Source organism: Bos indicus, chromosome 24, assembly GCF_029378745.1.
Source record: "Bos indicus isolate NIAB-ARS_2022 breed Sahiwal x Tharparkar chromosome 24, NIAB-ARS_B.indTharparkar_mat_pri_1.0, whole genome shotgun sequence".
NCBI classification, from domain to species: domain Eukaryota; kingdom Metazoa; phylum Chordata; class Mammalia; order Artiodactyla; family Bovidae; genus Bos; species Bos indicus.
The window spans coordinates 37,215,354-37,233,040 of NC_091783.1; the positions used below are offsets into that span (position 1 = coordinate 37,215,354).

General features: G+C 36.5%; 1 protein-coding gene across 1 annotated transcript in view; it reads left to right on the plus strand.

Moving 5' to 3' along the window:
* The window catches only part of NDC80 (NDC80 kinetochore complex component), a 35,718-nt gene that overhangs the window by 2,015 nt on the left and 16,016 nt on the right, over positions 1–17,687 (plus strand). Inside the window, exons 3-12 of the mRNA XM_070778862.1 lie at positions 1,552–1,629; positions 4,554–4,677; positions 4,783–4,955; positions 5,633–5,735; positions 7,580–7,669; positions 9,819–9,912; positions 10,967–11,073; positions 11,870–12,014; positions 13,409–13,614; positions 17,313–17,465. Of these exons, the coding sequence (XP_070634963.1) occupies positions 1,552–1,629; positions 4,554–4,677; positions 4,783–4,955; positions 5,633–5,735; positions 7,580–7,669; positions 9,819–9,912; positions 10,967–11,073; positions 11,870–12,014; positions 13,409–13,614; positions 17,313–17,465 (1,273 nt within the window). The remainder of the gene's footprint in view (positions 1–1,551; positions 1,630–4,553; positions 4,678–4,782; positions 4,956–5,632; positions 5,736–7,579; positions 7,670–9,818; positions 9,913–10,966; positions 11,074–11,869; positions 12,015–13,408; positions 13,615–17,312; positions 17,466–17,687) is intronic.

Sequence of the window (17,687 nt, forward strand, 5' to 3'; positions counted from 1 at the left end):
TGTGTCTTATCTCATTTGATAGTTAAATCTCAAAAGCCACAAACTTTGTAAGGCAATCCCTACTGCTACTGCTAAGTCACTTCAGTCGTGTCCGACTCTGTGCGACCCCATAGACGGCAGCCACCAGGCTCCCCCACCCCTGGGATTCTCCAGGCAAGAACACTGGAATGGGTTGCCATTTCCTTCTCTAATGCATAAAAGTGAAAAGTGAAAGTGAAGTCGCTCAGTCGTGTCCGACTCTCAGTGACCCCATGGACTGCAGCCTACCAGGCTCCTCCATCCATGGAATTTTCCAGGCAAGAGTACTGGAGTGGGGTGCCATCACCTTCTCCGAAGGCAATCCCTAAGGGACTGCTAATTCCCCTTCAGTGCTCTTTTCATTCTTATTTTCCTGCTTTCCTCAGAGCTGCTTGTTTGAGCAGGTTCTGTGCTATAATTTTCAGTTTACTGCAGTTTAGTCAACTAGCACAGTTCTCAATCAAAACCATTACTTGCTCTGACAGTTGACTGCAGTTTAGGAGCCACCTATAGAACACTGCTTCTCTAAACTATTTCCTGGAGATTCATTGGTGTCCAAGAAAGGTGTCCAGAAGAACTTGCTATTATTGTATTCAATATCCTGTAATAATGTATAATAGTTGTAATGGGAAAAAATTTGAAAAAGTATATGCGTGTGTGTATATATATGTATATACATGCCAGCTATTACAGGAATCCCAACGAACTTTTTGGCCAACCTATATAATAAACACTTAGTTTGGTGTATACCTGTAACATCATAAATCAACTATACTTCAATCTTTTTTTTTAGGTTTTCAATAAAAAATCAACTGGGGGTGGGGAGAACTTTCAATCATAAACTAATTTTTCCCTGTGAATGATTTTCTTAAAATTAAGAGAAGGCTATTTGTAATCTATATGAGTTGTATCAATCCTGTATTACCAAGGTACAAGTTACTTGCTAACTGCTCTTAAATTACTTAGGTTTACATTGTGTGAGTCTCTGCTACTTTTAGAAATTTGAAATACTTATACGTTTTTTTCTTCTGAAATCAGAGAAATTTTTTGTACTTTTGCATGTTACTACTGCAGATTTGTGCCTTAAATTGTCAGAAGCTAAAAGACTGCGTTTGTCAATATTTTTGGTCAGTAATTGACATAATGTATGTTCTTAAGTATAGCCACATTCTAATAAAGAGTAAGCCTCAAAGGAACAAAATTTGAGTGTGACTATCAGTCTATGATTGAAAATACCTATTTTTAAATTATTCATTTTCCTTTGAAATTGTTATCCATAAGTGTACATATTTTAAGATAATTAAAATAACAATGTAGATATGTTTTTTTTTCCTACTTTCTTCTTAACACTTTAGTTAAGCAAATGTATATTATATTATAAGCCTATCCCATTTATAACAACTGTAATTGCTGCTGAAAATTTTCATGCTTTTGAATTATTTTTGTTGGGAATGGGTAACAAATTTCCAAAAGTCTCTTGAACTAATATTTTTCCATTCATTTGAAGAGTTTGTTTTTCTCCTTTTCTTAAAGCAAAGAGAAATCAACCTTTGGAAAATTGAACATAAACAGACCCACATCTGAAAGAAAAACCTCTGTATTTGGTAAAAGGTAATGATATTTTTTATTAATTCTAATGGAAAAGATTCTTATAGCCATACATTGAGTTAAATATTCAAAGTACAAAAAATTAGATATCATGGTCCCTTTCTACAGAAAGTTATAATCTTGTTTTCCTCTGTTTTAAATGGTTAAATTGATTATATTTGCCTTAGATGATGCTGAAAGATACATCAAAACATTCAGACCACTGTTTCATTGTTACAAGTGAATTCTTGATGGAAAATTCACATAGACACTCTGGAATCAGCATTTTAACGTTAGGAATCATCATATCTAGTCCAACATTTTAGTCACAGACTTTTTAATACTCTTAAATATTATCAAACCAGTCAATCCTAAAGGAAATCAATGCTGAATATTCATTGGAAGGACTGCTGCTGAAGCTCCAGTACTTTGGCCACTTGATGCAAAGAGCTGACTCATCGGGAAAGACCCTGATGCTGGGAAAGATTGAGGTCAGAAAGAGAAGGGGACGACAGAGGATGGTTGGAAGCCATCACCGACTCAATGGACATGAATTTGAACATACTCTGAAAGGACGAGGAATCCTGGCGTGCTACAGTCCATGGGGTCACAAAGAGCCAGATATGACTTAGCGACTGCACAACAATAAAAACAAATATTATGGACTCTTATGGGCTATATCTGTAGATATTAACTATATTAGAAATTGAAACTGAGGGGGAAATTTTTAATATTTATTCAAGTTAAAATAACAATAACCTATTACATGTTAACATAAATAACATGCTTTATTTTTAAAAACAAAAGTATTTCACTAAGAATGGTGACATTGTTTTACGTTTTTGCAGTCTCTTAATGTCTGGCTTCATAAAAGGTAGCTAGATTCTCATCTGTTTCTGAATTCAGTCTGCTGCAGTATCTGGCATCATGTAGCCAGCCTTTGGAAAACTCCACTGTACACTCAGGAGAGAGAGAATGAGGACGAAACGGGTGAAAAAGAACCTTAATTTTATTGTGAAAAGAGTTTTGACTTCTCAGATCCCCTAGATCACACTTTGAGAACCGCTGTCTAGAGTAGATCAGAGGTTGTCTGGAGTGAAGTAAGGATTGACTGTTTAGAGGGATGAGACTTTGGGATGATGGAAACGTTTGATCTTGATCATGGTAGAGCTTTCACAGGTGTGGACCTTGTCAAACCTCATCAAACTGTGCTTTAAGCAGGTGCATTTTACTCTAAGCAAATTATACCTCAATAAAGTTAATTTTTTTAAAGAAATTCCCAACTCCAAAACAAACTTTTTTTTTTTAATCTCACCAAAACTTAAAATGTAACTTCAAGACAGGTGTTTATTTAACTACTTTGAAAATATTTAGAGATGACATATTTGTTACCTTATGAAAAATCTTTGTCATAAACCCAGGTTAAACTGTCTCTGGTGTTCATTCTAGCTGAAAAATCCTAAGGAATTTTTATAATGTAACTTTGATCTCAGAGCTAAACTTCAGAGATAATGGGGATAATGATGATAAAATCTAATGTTTGCTGAGCATTTTTGCAAGCCAGAAAAGTGCTATTTTATGTCTCTTCTACTCAATCCTCAGAACTCTCTATGTGTAGATAGTTATTGTCTTCATTTTATCGATAAGGAAATTGAAGCACTGAGACGTTAAGTAAGTTACCCAAAGTCATACAACTGGTAACAGAGATAGCATTTTTAACCACAGACTCTGGTTCTAGACCCTACACTCTTAAACTGTAAGTTGAATATTACAGTATTTTGATTGGTTAGGAAATACTTTAATAATTTCAAAAGCTATTAGTACTTTTGAAAAGTTATTAGCGTTTTGTGTAAAATAAGAGCTGAGTCTATACATGTATTCCTTGGTGAAAAAATATATGTACATATTAAAGAGTAACTACTAGCAGTAGGTAGGAGAGTGGTTCTCAAGTTAGCAAATCCTCAGGGGGGAAATTAGCTAATTAGTCAGAGCAGCAGTGAAAGAGGGCCCAAGTTACAGAACTTTGAGAGCCTGGGCAGAAGAGAATTTGAAAGCGGCAAGCAAACTTGCAGGGAGAAACTCCGTTTTGATGAACAGAGTTGAGATATTAGAGCAATGTTTGCTGTAACTCAGCTTTGTGGAGTCTGTCCAATAAAGAAAAGTACTGTTCCAAGTATAATAAACTACAATAGTTAGGTAAGTTGGGCCACAAAGATTAGCAAAAGGAATTATTATAAAGGTTTAAACAAATGAAGTTTTGTTTGGGGGGATGGCGCTTAGAATGGGGCATATATGCTATAGGTATTAATGACTAAAAAGTAGTAACATATATTTATGGTAAATCACAGTCAGATACATAATATCGCATGACAATAACATTCATGAAAAAAGCACACACAATCTATTTCAACATCTCAAAGGTAATTTTCTCACAATAAATAATGGCAAATAAAGAGATTGGAAGTAAAGGAGCCGTCATGAAGGGGTGAGTAGGGTGTTGAAAGGATCTGTGTTGTTGAAGAGACCTGGAAGACTATTGGTGCAGAGAACCTGCTGGACTCAGAACACATATTTTTAGAGGATAATGTGTATGTTAGTGATGCAGAGTTAGAGAGTATTTTTTCCCGCCTCATTTTATACTTTAATCTTCATTATGTGCTTTTTTTTTCTCTGCTTTGAATAAGAGAAATCTGTTTAAATAAAAACTGAAGAATTTTAATCTTTGATGCTGATGTTAAAATATAAAATCATGGGACTTCCCTGGTGATCCAGGGACTAAGACTTCAATGCAGGTGGCCCAATGCAGGTTCCATCCCTGATCAGGGAATTAGATCCTACGTGCCGCGACTAAGACCCAGCACGGCCAAATGAATAAATACGTAAGATCGCTTTGAAATAATTCAGGCTTCACCACAGAAGGAAATAATTTTGACTGATTTTGTTTGCAGAACTAGTGGACCTGGATCCCGGAATAGTCAGTTTGGTATATTTTCCACTTCTGAAAAAATCAAGGACCCAAGACCACTTAATGACAAAGCATTTATTCAGCAATGTATTCGACAGCTCTGTGAGGTATTTTATATTCTTTAATATTGTAAACTGTGAGTGTTCTCTTTAAGTACTTTTCAATAATTTTCCTATTGTGAAACATTTGACATTTCTTAAAAATTATTGTAGTTTCTTTCAGAAAACGGTTATGCATATAGTGTATCCATGAAATCTCTACAAGCTCCTTCTGTTAAAGACTTCCTGAAGATCTTCACTTTTCTTTATGGCTTCCTCTGCCCTTCGTATGAACTTCCTGACACAAAGTTTGAAGAAGAGGTTCCAAGAATCTTTAGAGATCTTGGGTTTGTATGTTATATTTCTCTTTAGCCTAGAGAGATTATTGGAACACAGAGGAGAATGAAACTCAATAAGTGTGTAAAGATTTTGAGAAGTAGTATATTTTAAGATGGACCCTGTGGGTCACATATGCAAGGTCAATTGAAAAGACAAAAAACAACTATTTGGGAATTATTACTGAAGTACAGATGATAGATCATAAAACCCTCAACGACTCATGTGACAAGGAATAGATAGGATGGACTAGATACTGCAGATTTTATAGATCAGAAAAGACAGGTGTCAAAGCCTGGTGAGAATGGAGTGAGATAAGAGTCCAGAAAAGCCTGCGTAGGATAAACACAGGGAGAGATAGACTTGAGGAGAAGTACATACATGGGTTTTATTTAGGATACGTTGCATTTGAGGGAACAAATAATCTTTCAGAAGAGAAGTCCTGCCTATTTGATTGTAAGTCAAGTTTTGCAATTTAGGGGATACATGTACAAAGTAATTGTCAAAAAAATACACAAAATCATTTGTGAGTAAGATGACAAAGAGAATCTCAACAAGTATTTTACTTCTAAACAAGTCAAGACTGTTGGTATATACTTGGAATTTTTTAAATGTAACTTCTTGCTTAATTTAGCCATTATTTTTATAAAAATTAACATGCTAGCTTATTTTTTCTAATTTTTCATAGGTATCCTTTTGCATTATCGAAAAGCTCCATGTATACAGTGGGGGCCCCTCATACGTGGCCTCACATTGTGGCAGCCTTGGTTTGGCTAATAGACTGCATCAAGGTATTTGATTTCTCATTTTAAATATATACATAGGAAAGATTTTTTTCCCCTCCTCCTCAGAATATTTTTCTCTCCCAATATTGCTTTTACCAATTAGCTCCAAGTCTGAGTCAGTTTTCAGAGCACGTTTGGTTTTATGTTCTTCAAAATGTTACTACATGAGTCCACAGGAGAGGAAGGGAAATATCCCAAAGGCAAGGAGATCGTTTGTTTTCATGAGGTTTTACAGCTAGAAACAAACAAAACCCCCAAAAATTCAAACAACAACAACAAAAAAAAAACACAGCAAAATAATGTCAGTAGGAACTTCCCCCGAACATTTATCTCAGATTCCTCTGAGTCCTTTTCTCCTCTCATATTTTATAATATTGAGGAGTGGTGGTTTGTTAGTAAATGTAAGGGAAGTTTACTCAAGTCCGTATTTCTAGTTTATATGATTTCAGATTAAAATTTTTTCAACCAAATCTTCTCAGTTCAGAATTTTCAGTTCTTGTAGTAAGGTCTTTTCTCCAGTTCTGGGGATCTGTTTGTGCCTCCATAAGGCTCACCTTGAACTTTGCAGAGTAGCAAGAGTTCTCACAAGGACCTTTGACACGGCAACAGAAACTGTCTTTATCTACCCTGATGACAGGTAGGAGATTCTGCTTTTCATCTTGGGCTATGCCCTGCATGTCTTTCAGTCTTAATTAAATCTGATTGTCACATGAGGCCTTGTCAAGTGAAGAAGAGGTAAAGGATGAGTCGACGGAGCTTGCCTGCATCCACTCTAGATACACAAAAGGGATTATGAGTGCCTTTGGAACAGGAAAGGAGCGGATAGGACAAGCAACTCTTGACTCAGGACAGTATCCCCACTCAGCAATCCTGTAAATGAGTGCTAGGCTAAGAAAATTTATTGTTCTTTTATACTCCTAATGCATAGTCCATTTTTTTTTTTTTTTTTAGCTCAGTGTTGATTATACTAGATATACATTGTATCTTTAGGTTTTATAGCAAATTCTTTTTAATTTTATTTTTAAAACAAGTTATAAAACAGATGTTCTGAAGTGGAATTTCTGTGCCTTAAAAACATTTAGGCATTTTCCTTCTGGCTTGTTAATTACAAACATCTGAATGTTTTGCTATAATTTATTATTTGCTATCACTTTCAGCTTAAATATTTGTTTAAATGAAGACTTTATATTGTCTTCAATATAAGATTCAACCTGAAGTACATTCTTAAACATTTTGAAGGAGTCAGTGTATAACATTTGAGCACCAAAATTAAGTTCATTTAAGAGAAATAATTATTACTGGCTTAGCTTTTTTGGCAGTTCTGTTTTCAATTCTCAGAATTATGTTAAAATGTGTAGCAATACATATGTTCTCAATGGGCTACTAACAGTGTAAAAGAGCAGCATATTTTTCTCTATTATTGTTTAGTCAGTTGTATCCAACTCTTTTGCGACCCCGTGGACTCCTCTTTTCATGGGATTTCCCGGGGAAGAATACTAGAGTAGATTGCCATTCCATCCTCCAGGAAATCTTCCCGACCCAGGGATTGCACCTAGGTCTCCTGCATTGGCAGCCAGGTTCTTTACAACTGAACCACCAGGAAAGCATATTTTTCTGTGTAGAATAGAACTAAATATGGATCCCATCCTTTTTTAATCCTAAGGGACTTAGTTATTAAACTGTCAAAAGGATTATATTGTAAGGTTTAAAAGAATAACCTCTCAAGAGACTTTGTCATGCAATAATGTAAATGCTTCTAAAAATGACACTGAAAACAAGTTTGGCAAAACTTGAAAAATGTGTTTTTCCTCATAAAGTTAATCAGTTTAATATGTTTGTATACTGACCAGTTACATAATGCCATGAAAGAAAGCTCACCTTTATTTGATGATGGACAGCCTTGGGGAGAAGAAACTGAAGATGGAATTATGCATAATAAGGTACCTTACTTTACCATAAACATCAGTCATCTGATATTATTTACTAAGTGTGTCATTATTGAAATTAACATAGTCTTTTGTAGAACTTGTCTCTTTTGCTTCCTGAAAATCTAAAATTTATTTTTGGAAATACTAGTCAATGGATTTACTCTTGGATTCACACTATAGTTTCCTAAAAATAAATAAGCATAGAAATTTGGAAATGTTAAGTAAAAAAGACAAGGCAATTAGAATTAAAACATAACATGTTATTGTTTATGTGTAGATATAATATTTCTTTTTCTCCCCTGTCTTTTAGAATGAAGATAATCAGTACTGGCATCATTATTCTAATATATTTTGTCGACACAAAGCATAAAAGACTGGGTCTTAAAATAGATGGCATATGGGGTTTTTGTTTGTTTTGTTTAGACCATTTTAGCTAGGGTAGTTGCCACTTCTAAAAGTGACTGAGATAAAATAGTCTAAATTGGTTCCCAGACCGTCCTTTAATGGAGCCTAAACTGTAACTAACTCCGCCCTATTTCCTGAAACACACAAATTTATGTCTCCAAATGGAGCAAACACCCACCCCAAGGAATAAATTTATAGTATTGAGATTGAGCATCAGTTTCCCCTAGCTTATATAAAAGACCCAATCACTATGCGGTTCCCTAAGATGAAAAATAAACATCCTGTGTTCTAATTGTGTTCTTCACTTTCTGGAACATTTGTCATAAAAAGAAAGTAGAAATAGCCTCAACCTCATCTTTTATTACTACCTAGGCAGTGGTTCAAATTCAAAGGTAAATGTACTGACTGCCATGGTGTTGCCTAATTGTTTGTTTGTTTGTTTTAGACTTAATACTTCATTGGTGATCCCTGCTAGAAAAGCAGCTAGAAAGCCTCTGATCCTCTTGAGAGAATTCTCCTCCCATGTTGCAATATGTGTGCTAGACTAAATTTATTATACCTCAGTTTTTACCCAAATAAAATTATAACACCTACTAAATTAATTAAATACTAATTTCTTGATAGTCATCCTAAAGGTTAAACCAGTCAAAGTTATTCCTGCTATCTTAGCTGTTATTTCAGATGACAATATATATAAAGAAGCTCTTTGGAAATTATAAAGTACTATTTTTAAGTTATTTTAATTTTAAATTAAAAATTAATTTTTAATTTAATTTTAAAGAATTACCAAGATACCAAACTTCACCAGGTTCTGAGTCTCTGCTTTGTGGATATAGAGACTCAGTTGTTTTTTTTTAACCTTCAAAATCAAAATCAACCAAACTTAAGAAAACTGATTCACTCTTAGCAAATTCACATCCAAAGAGAAGTGAAAATCTATTTATTTCCCCCCAGTGATCCGTCTTTCCAGTTACAGGAATACTCATGCCACCTATTCAGGTTACACCTTCCGTATCAACCAAGTAATGAGAAGGTTGCTTAGTAAGCAGAGCATCAGGGCAGAGGGAATTGGTTTGTCTTAAGGGATACTGACTTCATCTAACTGTGGAAAATTCTTATCAGCTCTCCTTGCCTCCTAACAAAGGATACATCCTCAGTGACCAGAACACCTCAGAACTGCAAAATGGAGTGTTACTTTCCCTTGGCTAAATATTGAGTGCTAATATTCTACTGTTCAGATCTCCACTAACTATGCCATTTTTTTAACCTGAAGTTACAGTGTAAATTATAGCCTTTATTAATTATGTTCTGGCTTTCATAACCAAATCTTGTCAGATTAATTGGATTTAAATGATTAGCAGTTCATTTAAATTTTTCATAGGTTAGATTATCCCCAAAGATGCTTACGTTTGCATTAATAAGCATCATCTCACCTTCTCAAAACCCTTCTCTGAAGATATGGGCTTTTCTGGGTTTTTTGTTTTTTTTTTTACCATTTACTAAATAACACCTTTATTCAAATTTAAGTGTTCTTTTAATCCTCATTATTCACTTTAGAAGTAGCAGACTGAGTAAATCTGTGCAGCATAATTAATGATATTCCCTAGGTTTGTGTCTCATTTACAGGAGTTCATGTAACCACTTGGTATTCCTGACTTTCATTATTTTCATTCATATTTAAATTTTCACTTAGAAAAGTGAAACAAACTAAATAGAGATTCACAACTGAGTTTTTAAATCTGCTTCACCCAATCAGCTGTTTTTGGACTACACCATAAAATGCTATGAAAGTTTCATGACTGGTGCCGACAGCTTTGAGGAGATGAATGCAGAGCTGCAGTCCAAGCTGAGTAAGTGCTTTTGCTCCTAGTGTGCTGGTGTGTAGCTTATCTTATTATGCCAAATGTTTATATGAGCTCCTCACTTTGAATGTATTTAGATACCTCCTTATTTTTATTATAACTGCTTCTTAGGTGGAGAGAAATAAAGGATGTCCTTGCTTTATTATTTTAATAAGTAAAGTACCAGTTAGTGAAAAGATCTATGGTCTCCCATAATTCATGTCAGAAAGTTAAGGGGCCATTGTATTTCCAAAGAAAGAAATTATTTTTCCACTCAGCTATGATCTAGTGACATTCAGAACTTACTGGCTAACTTTTAAAAAATGTTCCATAGGTATTTTACATCATTTTCCTTTTTTTATAATAGTCATATGTAAAATGCCAGAGTGGTAGGTAAAATAGATAAGTTTAAGATGTATAAAGCTATCCTCTAAAGACTATAGAATCATTCAGAATAGGAGGATACCTGCCACTCTCAACCCAAAAAATGAAAGCATTCTCTTGTGTGTCCGTGGGATAGACCTTCCTGAAGAATAGTGAGGACAGTTTCAGTGTGTCCACGTGAGAAAGGGAGCAAGCAGAGTATATGATGTTGGGTTTCTTTTTAAAGAGGAAAATTCATAGTGATCTGAAACCATAAGCACTAGTGACTTCTTTGCTATTTTGGTTATAATTAAGCATATAAATTATATTCATGTATTCAAACTATTTATTATATACACACTGTGTGCCGCCCACGGTGTCGGCACCAGGGATACAATAATGAGTGAGAGAAATCTCTGCCCTCATGCGCTTGCATTCTATTAGACAGAGACAATAATCAAATGAACAGTAAGTCAGATGGTGGTAAGTGCTAAGAGGAAAATGAAGCAGGGCTGGGAGGCAGAGAGTGCAGTGGACCACGGGAGGGATTGCAGTTTTACAGATGGTAGGAGGTTCCCTCACTGAGAGGGTTTCAAGTAGAGACTAGAGGAAGTGAGTGAGAGAGCAATGGTAAAAACGTGGGGAGGAATTTTCTAGGCAGATCTAAGACCTTATGAAATTTTGGGGTTTTTTTCTCCAGAGGATTTATTTAACGTAGATGCTTCCAAGCTGGAATCATTAGCAGCAAAAAACAGAGCATTGAATGAACAAATTGCAAGATTGGAGCAAGAAAGAGAAAAAGAACCGGTTAGTAAACATGGTTATCTTCAATAGGCTTACACGTTTACTGACATTCTTGGATCTCCATGGAGAAAACTAGCTATTTCTTTATATATAGAGAAAAAAAACTTTTTTAATGCATTAGCAAAATGCACTAAAATGCATAAATTTGCATTAGGAAATGCATTAGCAAAATATGCTTCTTAAAAGTTAGGTTTTTTTTATATAGGCCACAACTCCTAATGAAAACATGTTTGGTCTCCCTAGAGCTTTGTTTTCCCTTGTGATCTATCTGTCTTGGACTAACGGTGTTCAGAATATGATGAAAGAATCTTATCTACTTACATCAGACCAAAAGGATCTTTAGAACAAGGTCCCCATGTTACATACCTCATGGGAGCACCAACAAGAGGCCCTGAGCTTTGTAATCAGTGGAAAGAGAATGATAATCAACGAGTTTGTATAATATATTGTATCCTGAGGGCTTTCTAAAAGCTAAATGATGATGTCCAGATATCTAATGTTATTTTGTGTATTATGATACTGAAATGTTCTATAAAATAACAGATTTTTAAATGTTTGTGCTTTTTCAACCTGGCCGTTGACTTTATCTATCCCAAATTGGCTTCTGAAAAGTACTCCTCTCGATTGGGTAATAACAGTAAACTCCCCTTCTAGTTCTTTTTGACTCCCTCTAAAACTGAAAAGAAAACTCTAATTTATTTACCTTTCTTTAAGATGAATTTGAATATTGCTTTACTTTCAAGTAAAGTATGGAATTATTGACAAGAATAACTAACTTCATATTCTTTTTCTTTTAAAGAATCGTCTAGAGTCATTGAGAAAATTGAAAACTTCTTTACAAGCAGATGTTCAGAAGTATCAGGCATACATGAGCAATTTGGAGTCTCATTCAGCCATTCTTGACCAGAAATTGAATGGTCTCGATGAAGAAATTTCTAGAGTAGGTAAGCACAACTAGTGCTGAAAGTTCATTTCGGCTGGGGTGGGAGCATACACAGGGCTCAGCACATACGGAGCAACCTTGTCATCGATATCTTTCTGCCTCTTAATGGTAAATGTTGGTAGCAGGCCGCCAAGTTTTTAGTGACTTCTATATCCGTTTCCTGAGGTTGCTATAGCAAATTACCACAAACTTGGTGACTTAAAACAGTGGAAATTTATCCACTCACAAAAGGCTAGAGGCTGGAAATTGGCAGGGCCACACCTTCTCTGAAGACCCTGTGGGAGAACCCATTCCTTGCCTCTTCCAGCTTCTGGAGTCCGATGGCATTCCTGAGACTGTGGCCACTCCACTCCAGTCTCTGCCTCCATCCACACACTGCCTTCTCTGTGTGCATGTCTCTCTTCTGTCTGTGTTAATTTCTCTCTATCTTTTCAGAATATTTATGACCTTTAGGGCCCACTTCAATAATCCAGGATAGTCTCCTTACTGCAAAATACATCCATCTATGAAGACTCCTTGTCCAAATAAAGTATTGTTAACAAATTCCAGGGTCTGGCACTTCACATCTTTGGGTGACCATGATTCAACCTACTATACCTTCTAACATGTTTTCAGATACCTGGCTTTTTGAAGCCAAGACCTAACCTAAGAACATATGCTGTCTGAACATAAACATATCTTCAATTCCACCTTGTAATTAATAAGCCAGGTTTTTAAATCTTTGCTAGCCTCAGTCTGCTGTATTTGCCTTATCCTCTATCGCTATCACTACCGCCTAGGCTACTCCACAGCTTAACCTGATTGAAAATAACATGAAAAGGTGCTATAAAAGCCCAACTAAAGTTTGTTTATATCTTGTGTGTTCCTAACCTTCGTTTCATAAACACATATGGATCTTAATCATAAAACTGAAAATACTGTGGCCCATGAATTGCTTCTGTGGGATGCTTCTGTGGTGCCAAAGGTAGCACAAAGAAAGATATCTACACATCACAGAGCCATTGGCTGGCAGTTTACAAAATAAATAGCTATGTGGACCTACTATACTATTTTCCCAGGTCTCTGCCTAGTTTGATTTTACTCTTTTAAGGGTTTTACGCCTGAGCCTGTCTCATGTAGGAATTATATAGATACTCCTTAGGATATTTGATTTAACTCTTATTCTTTGGAATATTGATCATCTGTCATATCAAGGACAGTAATTATCTGGAGTATTTGCTAAATTGATTTATTTTTTTCCAAGTAAGTCTGATTATATATTAGCTTTGCTCTACATCAACTCTTTAAATAGTTCACACTTGGCCACTAATATTTGTTCTCCATAATGACAAGGAAATTTAGACATCTTAATCAACTAGAATTGAAGGAACTTAATTTATTTCTTTTGCAATGCAGAACTAGAATGTGAAACAATGAAACAGGAGAATTCTCGACTACAGAATATTGTTGACAACCAGAAGTACTCGGTTGCAGACGTTGAGAGAATAAATCATGAAAGAAATGAATTGCAGCAGACCATTAATAAATTAACCAAGGACCTAGAGGCTGAACAGCAGCAGTTGTGGAATGAGGAGCTGAAATATGCCCGAGGCAAAGAGGCGGTATGTCTTACCATTCCCAGAGCAGCACCTCATCAGAACTTACCTTTGTAAAGGTCCATCCCAATTTAGAAGAACTGAGTGGGTAGAAGAAATTGGCTAAAGAGGTAAAATTTTTCAGCATTGACATTTTACTAAAAACAGACTCATCCCTTCATGTCAATTCAGTAACAGCCCAATTTCTCGGTCATACTTAAGATAGCCTGTATTTTCCAATAGTGAACCAAGAAATGAAGGAAAAACGTCTCTAAAGCCATGGAAATAGTTTTCATAAGTCCCAGGCCTTTTATTCTAGAAGTGGACATGAGTCACTTCTTCATTTACGTCCTCACTGCTCAGACGTGTTTAACATCTGCTGTGTACCGCTCACCATGTCGGGTGCAAAGGGAGGATAAAAAGACACGGGAACGTAAGAAACTGCCATTCTAGATGACGTTTCTCTTCCATGAGGTCAGACCTCCACCACATACTGAGGAAGCCTGTAGTACACATGAGCAGGATTTTGGTGTGCGTAGTGTAGGGTGATGGATGGCGGTGGTTTTCAGAAGGCTTCCTTGCAGATGTAAGACCTGAGCTGAATTGGGAATGTGAGGAGGGAGGATTAGCCTGGCCAGGCTGGGGAGCCAGCAAGTGACGTGTGTGGGGAAGTTAGGGAGGAAGCAGCACCAGGCACTCTACTGTCCTGAGCTTTCCATGTGGCTAGAGCCTAACAGCAAGGGATGTGGCATGTGCAGAAGATGAGACTCAAAGATAAGAAAGACCAGGTGGTGAACATCCTTGTCACGTTTAGAAGCTCAGACTTTATCCTGAAAGCTCCAGGAAGCAGACCATTAATACGTTAAACACATAAGATCACATTTCAGAAAGATCTCATTTTTGATAATGTGATAAAATGGATAGAAGGAAGCAAAGCAGTCAGATAAGGATCTGTGGGAAGTAATTGGTAGAAATTACAGACTGAAGTTTAGATAAAGCTAGTGGAGATTCAAAGAAATGGGTGGATTCTGTCTGCTTAGGAGGTAGAATGAATAAGGAGATGAAAAAAAGGGGGCCGACACCAGGGTCTGGTTTGAGTGATGGGGCAGGTAATGAGTAGTATCATCCACTTAGGAACAGAAGAGATGGAGAAGTTGGCAGTCAGGAGAGGAGATGGTAGGCTAGACCTGTTGTGCCCATGCAGCATTTAAATGAAAATATCTTACAGACTATTTTACATGGGCCTGTACTGCAGCATTAAATACCTGGGTTTGCAGTATAGATTTGGTAAAAATCTGTATATATTGTCATTGGAGCCACAGGGTAGACGAATTCACCAAGGAACAATACAGAGGAGGAAGATAGAACTCTGGAAATATCAGCATCTTGGAAGTGGACAAAGGCCCCTTAAGAAAGGCCTGAAAGGAAGTAGGTTCTCGATTCCCCTACCAGGGATCAAATCTGCATCCCCTATATTGGAAGGGCAGGGCCACCAGGGAAGTCCCAGAAGGCATGTCTTTTTAAAAAGGCTCCTTTAAGCATCTACGTTTGCCTATGGGGGCAGTTCGGGTTTTTCACCCTGATCATATTGTGAAGTTCATTATAAGCATAATGAAACAGTTTCTTGGTCAGGTTTTAACTGTTTTACATTATTAAAAATCTGTATTTTACACAGCTGCGTATGTAATTCTTAATATGGAATGCACAATTCAGCCTGAGCAATAAGCACTGCCTCATTTTTTGAGCCATTTCAGCAGATTTTTGCTTTGCCTTAATTATCTGTGCTCCCTCGTACTCCTGACCTGCTCATCTCTGTACCTGTGTATAAAAGAGAAAAATACGTATTTCTAGCCAGTGATGGTGATCGCAAAGGTCTTTGAACCTAGAATTTGGTAAACCTTTGTTGTAGCCCTGGGTTTGCCAGCACGTTTATGTGACCTCAGCACAGCATCTAACTTCTCAGAGCCTCAGTTCCCTTCTTTACAAACTGAAGTGTGATTAGACCAGGTCGGTGAACCTGAAATGTCACTTCAACAGTTATTAGCACATTTTGTCTCTCAAGCACTGTGTGGGAGAGGGGAAGTCATGAATCTCTAGACTAGGTGAACTCTGTTTACTAGCTCAAACTAGCTGTATGAGTGCTGTTTTTGATTTGGAGGATCAGGCTGAAAGAAGAAAATTACCCAGGAAGTGGGTAAGCAGTGGCCTAATGAGGGGCCAGCTGGGCCATGGTCAGTGGGAAGAAAACCTTAGGGTACTGAGTAGGAGAGATTAAAGAATGGAGGCAAAATACTAAAGTCCAGCATAAAGAGTCCACCCCTTAGTTTTCTTTCCAGACTGATTTTTATCCCACCCACCACCTCTGACTGGGAGTCTGCTTCTAGAGCTCTTTGCTGAGATGGGCATTGAGGCTACCTCCAGACTCTTCAGGAGGAATGTGGTGCATGTTCTCTGTCTGAACTGGCTGGGGGAAGGAGAAATGTATCTCCTTCTGCTGTCCCCACAATCTGGCAGGATGGAGCACATGGCCTTGTGAAAACTGCTTTATTACACCAACAAAATCCTAGTGAAAAACAACAATTTCTAGGATTATTTAGTATAACGCCAGAGAGAACTCCATACCTTAGTCATCCCTGGAGAGCTACTATATTACAAATTATAGTAATTGAAATGATTTCCTGATTTATTAATGTGAAATCTTAAATTTTGCATATAAGTGTTGCTTTTAAGTTTTTAGAAATTGAAGATTATTTAAGCAGGTTCTGATAGGTACTTTTGCCCTTGCCTTCTTTCAAAGTATTCATTTTATAGATGGTAACTATATGAAAATAAATTGCCTAGACTCTGCAGGTTTGTTTATTTCATCAGATACTGAGTACTCTATGCCAAGTACTGTTCTAGTTGCAAGGGATGCAGCTGCTCTTGTGGAGCGTGCTTTCAGGTGATGGCGATGAACACATGAGTAATCTCTCTCAGGTGGTTACAAGTGCTCTGAAGGGTCAAGTAAGAGAGTAGAGAAATTGGGGGTGTTATGTTAGAGGGAAAGACTTCTGATGATGTAACTTGAACAGAACCCTGAACGGAGGGAAGAAGACCAGGAAATGTGGAATATGTTAGTAAAATATTTTTATCAAAACAGTTGAAATAACATTCAGAGACTTGAGTGACTACAGTTCACTCGTTTTAAATAAATGAAATGTTTTATTTTGTACATTGACAAAGCTAAGGTTTGTTTCTGTTTGATAATTTCTCTGTCTGGTACTTTAAAAAGTGAATTTTAGTTAATACCTCAACATGGACTTTTATTCCAAACTCCTTGTCAGATAAATGGAAGAACAATACTATTTTGTTGTTGTTATTCAGTCACTAAGTCATGTCCGACTCTTTGTGACCCCATGGGCTGCAGCACGCCAGGCTTCCTTGTCATTCACTATCTCCCAGAGTTTGCTCAAACTCATGTCCATTGAGTTAGTGATGCTGTCTAACCATATTGCTTACTAATTAATTATGGTGTTAAAACTATCTTAAAATTTAGTGTGAATAAAATCTTTCATTCTTTATATTTTAAAACTGCTACTGTTACTACTAAAAATGCCAACTTTAAAACTAATGAAAAACACATAATCTTTGAGTAAAGCTGCAAAAAAAAAATGCCAATTGAAAACCATATGGAATAGAATTGTTTGTTTTATTTCAGTGTTTCTTTTTGTGTTCTCTTCTTACAGATTGAAACACAATTAACAGAGTATCATAAATTGGCTAGAAAATTAAAACTTATCCCTAAGGGTGCTGAAAATTCCAAAGGTTATGACTTTGAAATTAAGTTTAATCCTGACGCTGGTGCCAACTGCCTTGTCAAATACAGAGCTCAAGTTTATGTACGTAATCGTGAGTACTTCGAAGGTTTTTAAGTGATATGATTGATGTCTGCTCATAATATTTATAACTAACAGTTTAAACTTCAGCAGGTCCATAACTCAGGACTAAATGTAGAAATACAACACTGAAACTTGCCTTCTTTCTTCCTGGTAGTAGACCCCTGCTCTCTATTGTACCGTACTCTTCGAATTATAAAGCCTCATCTTCCCTCTCTTCCTCTA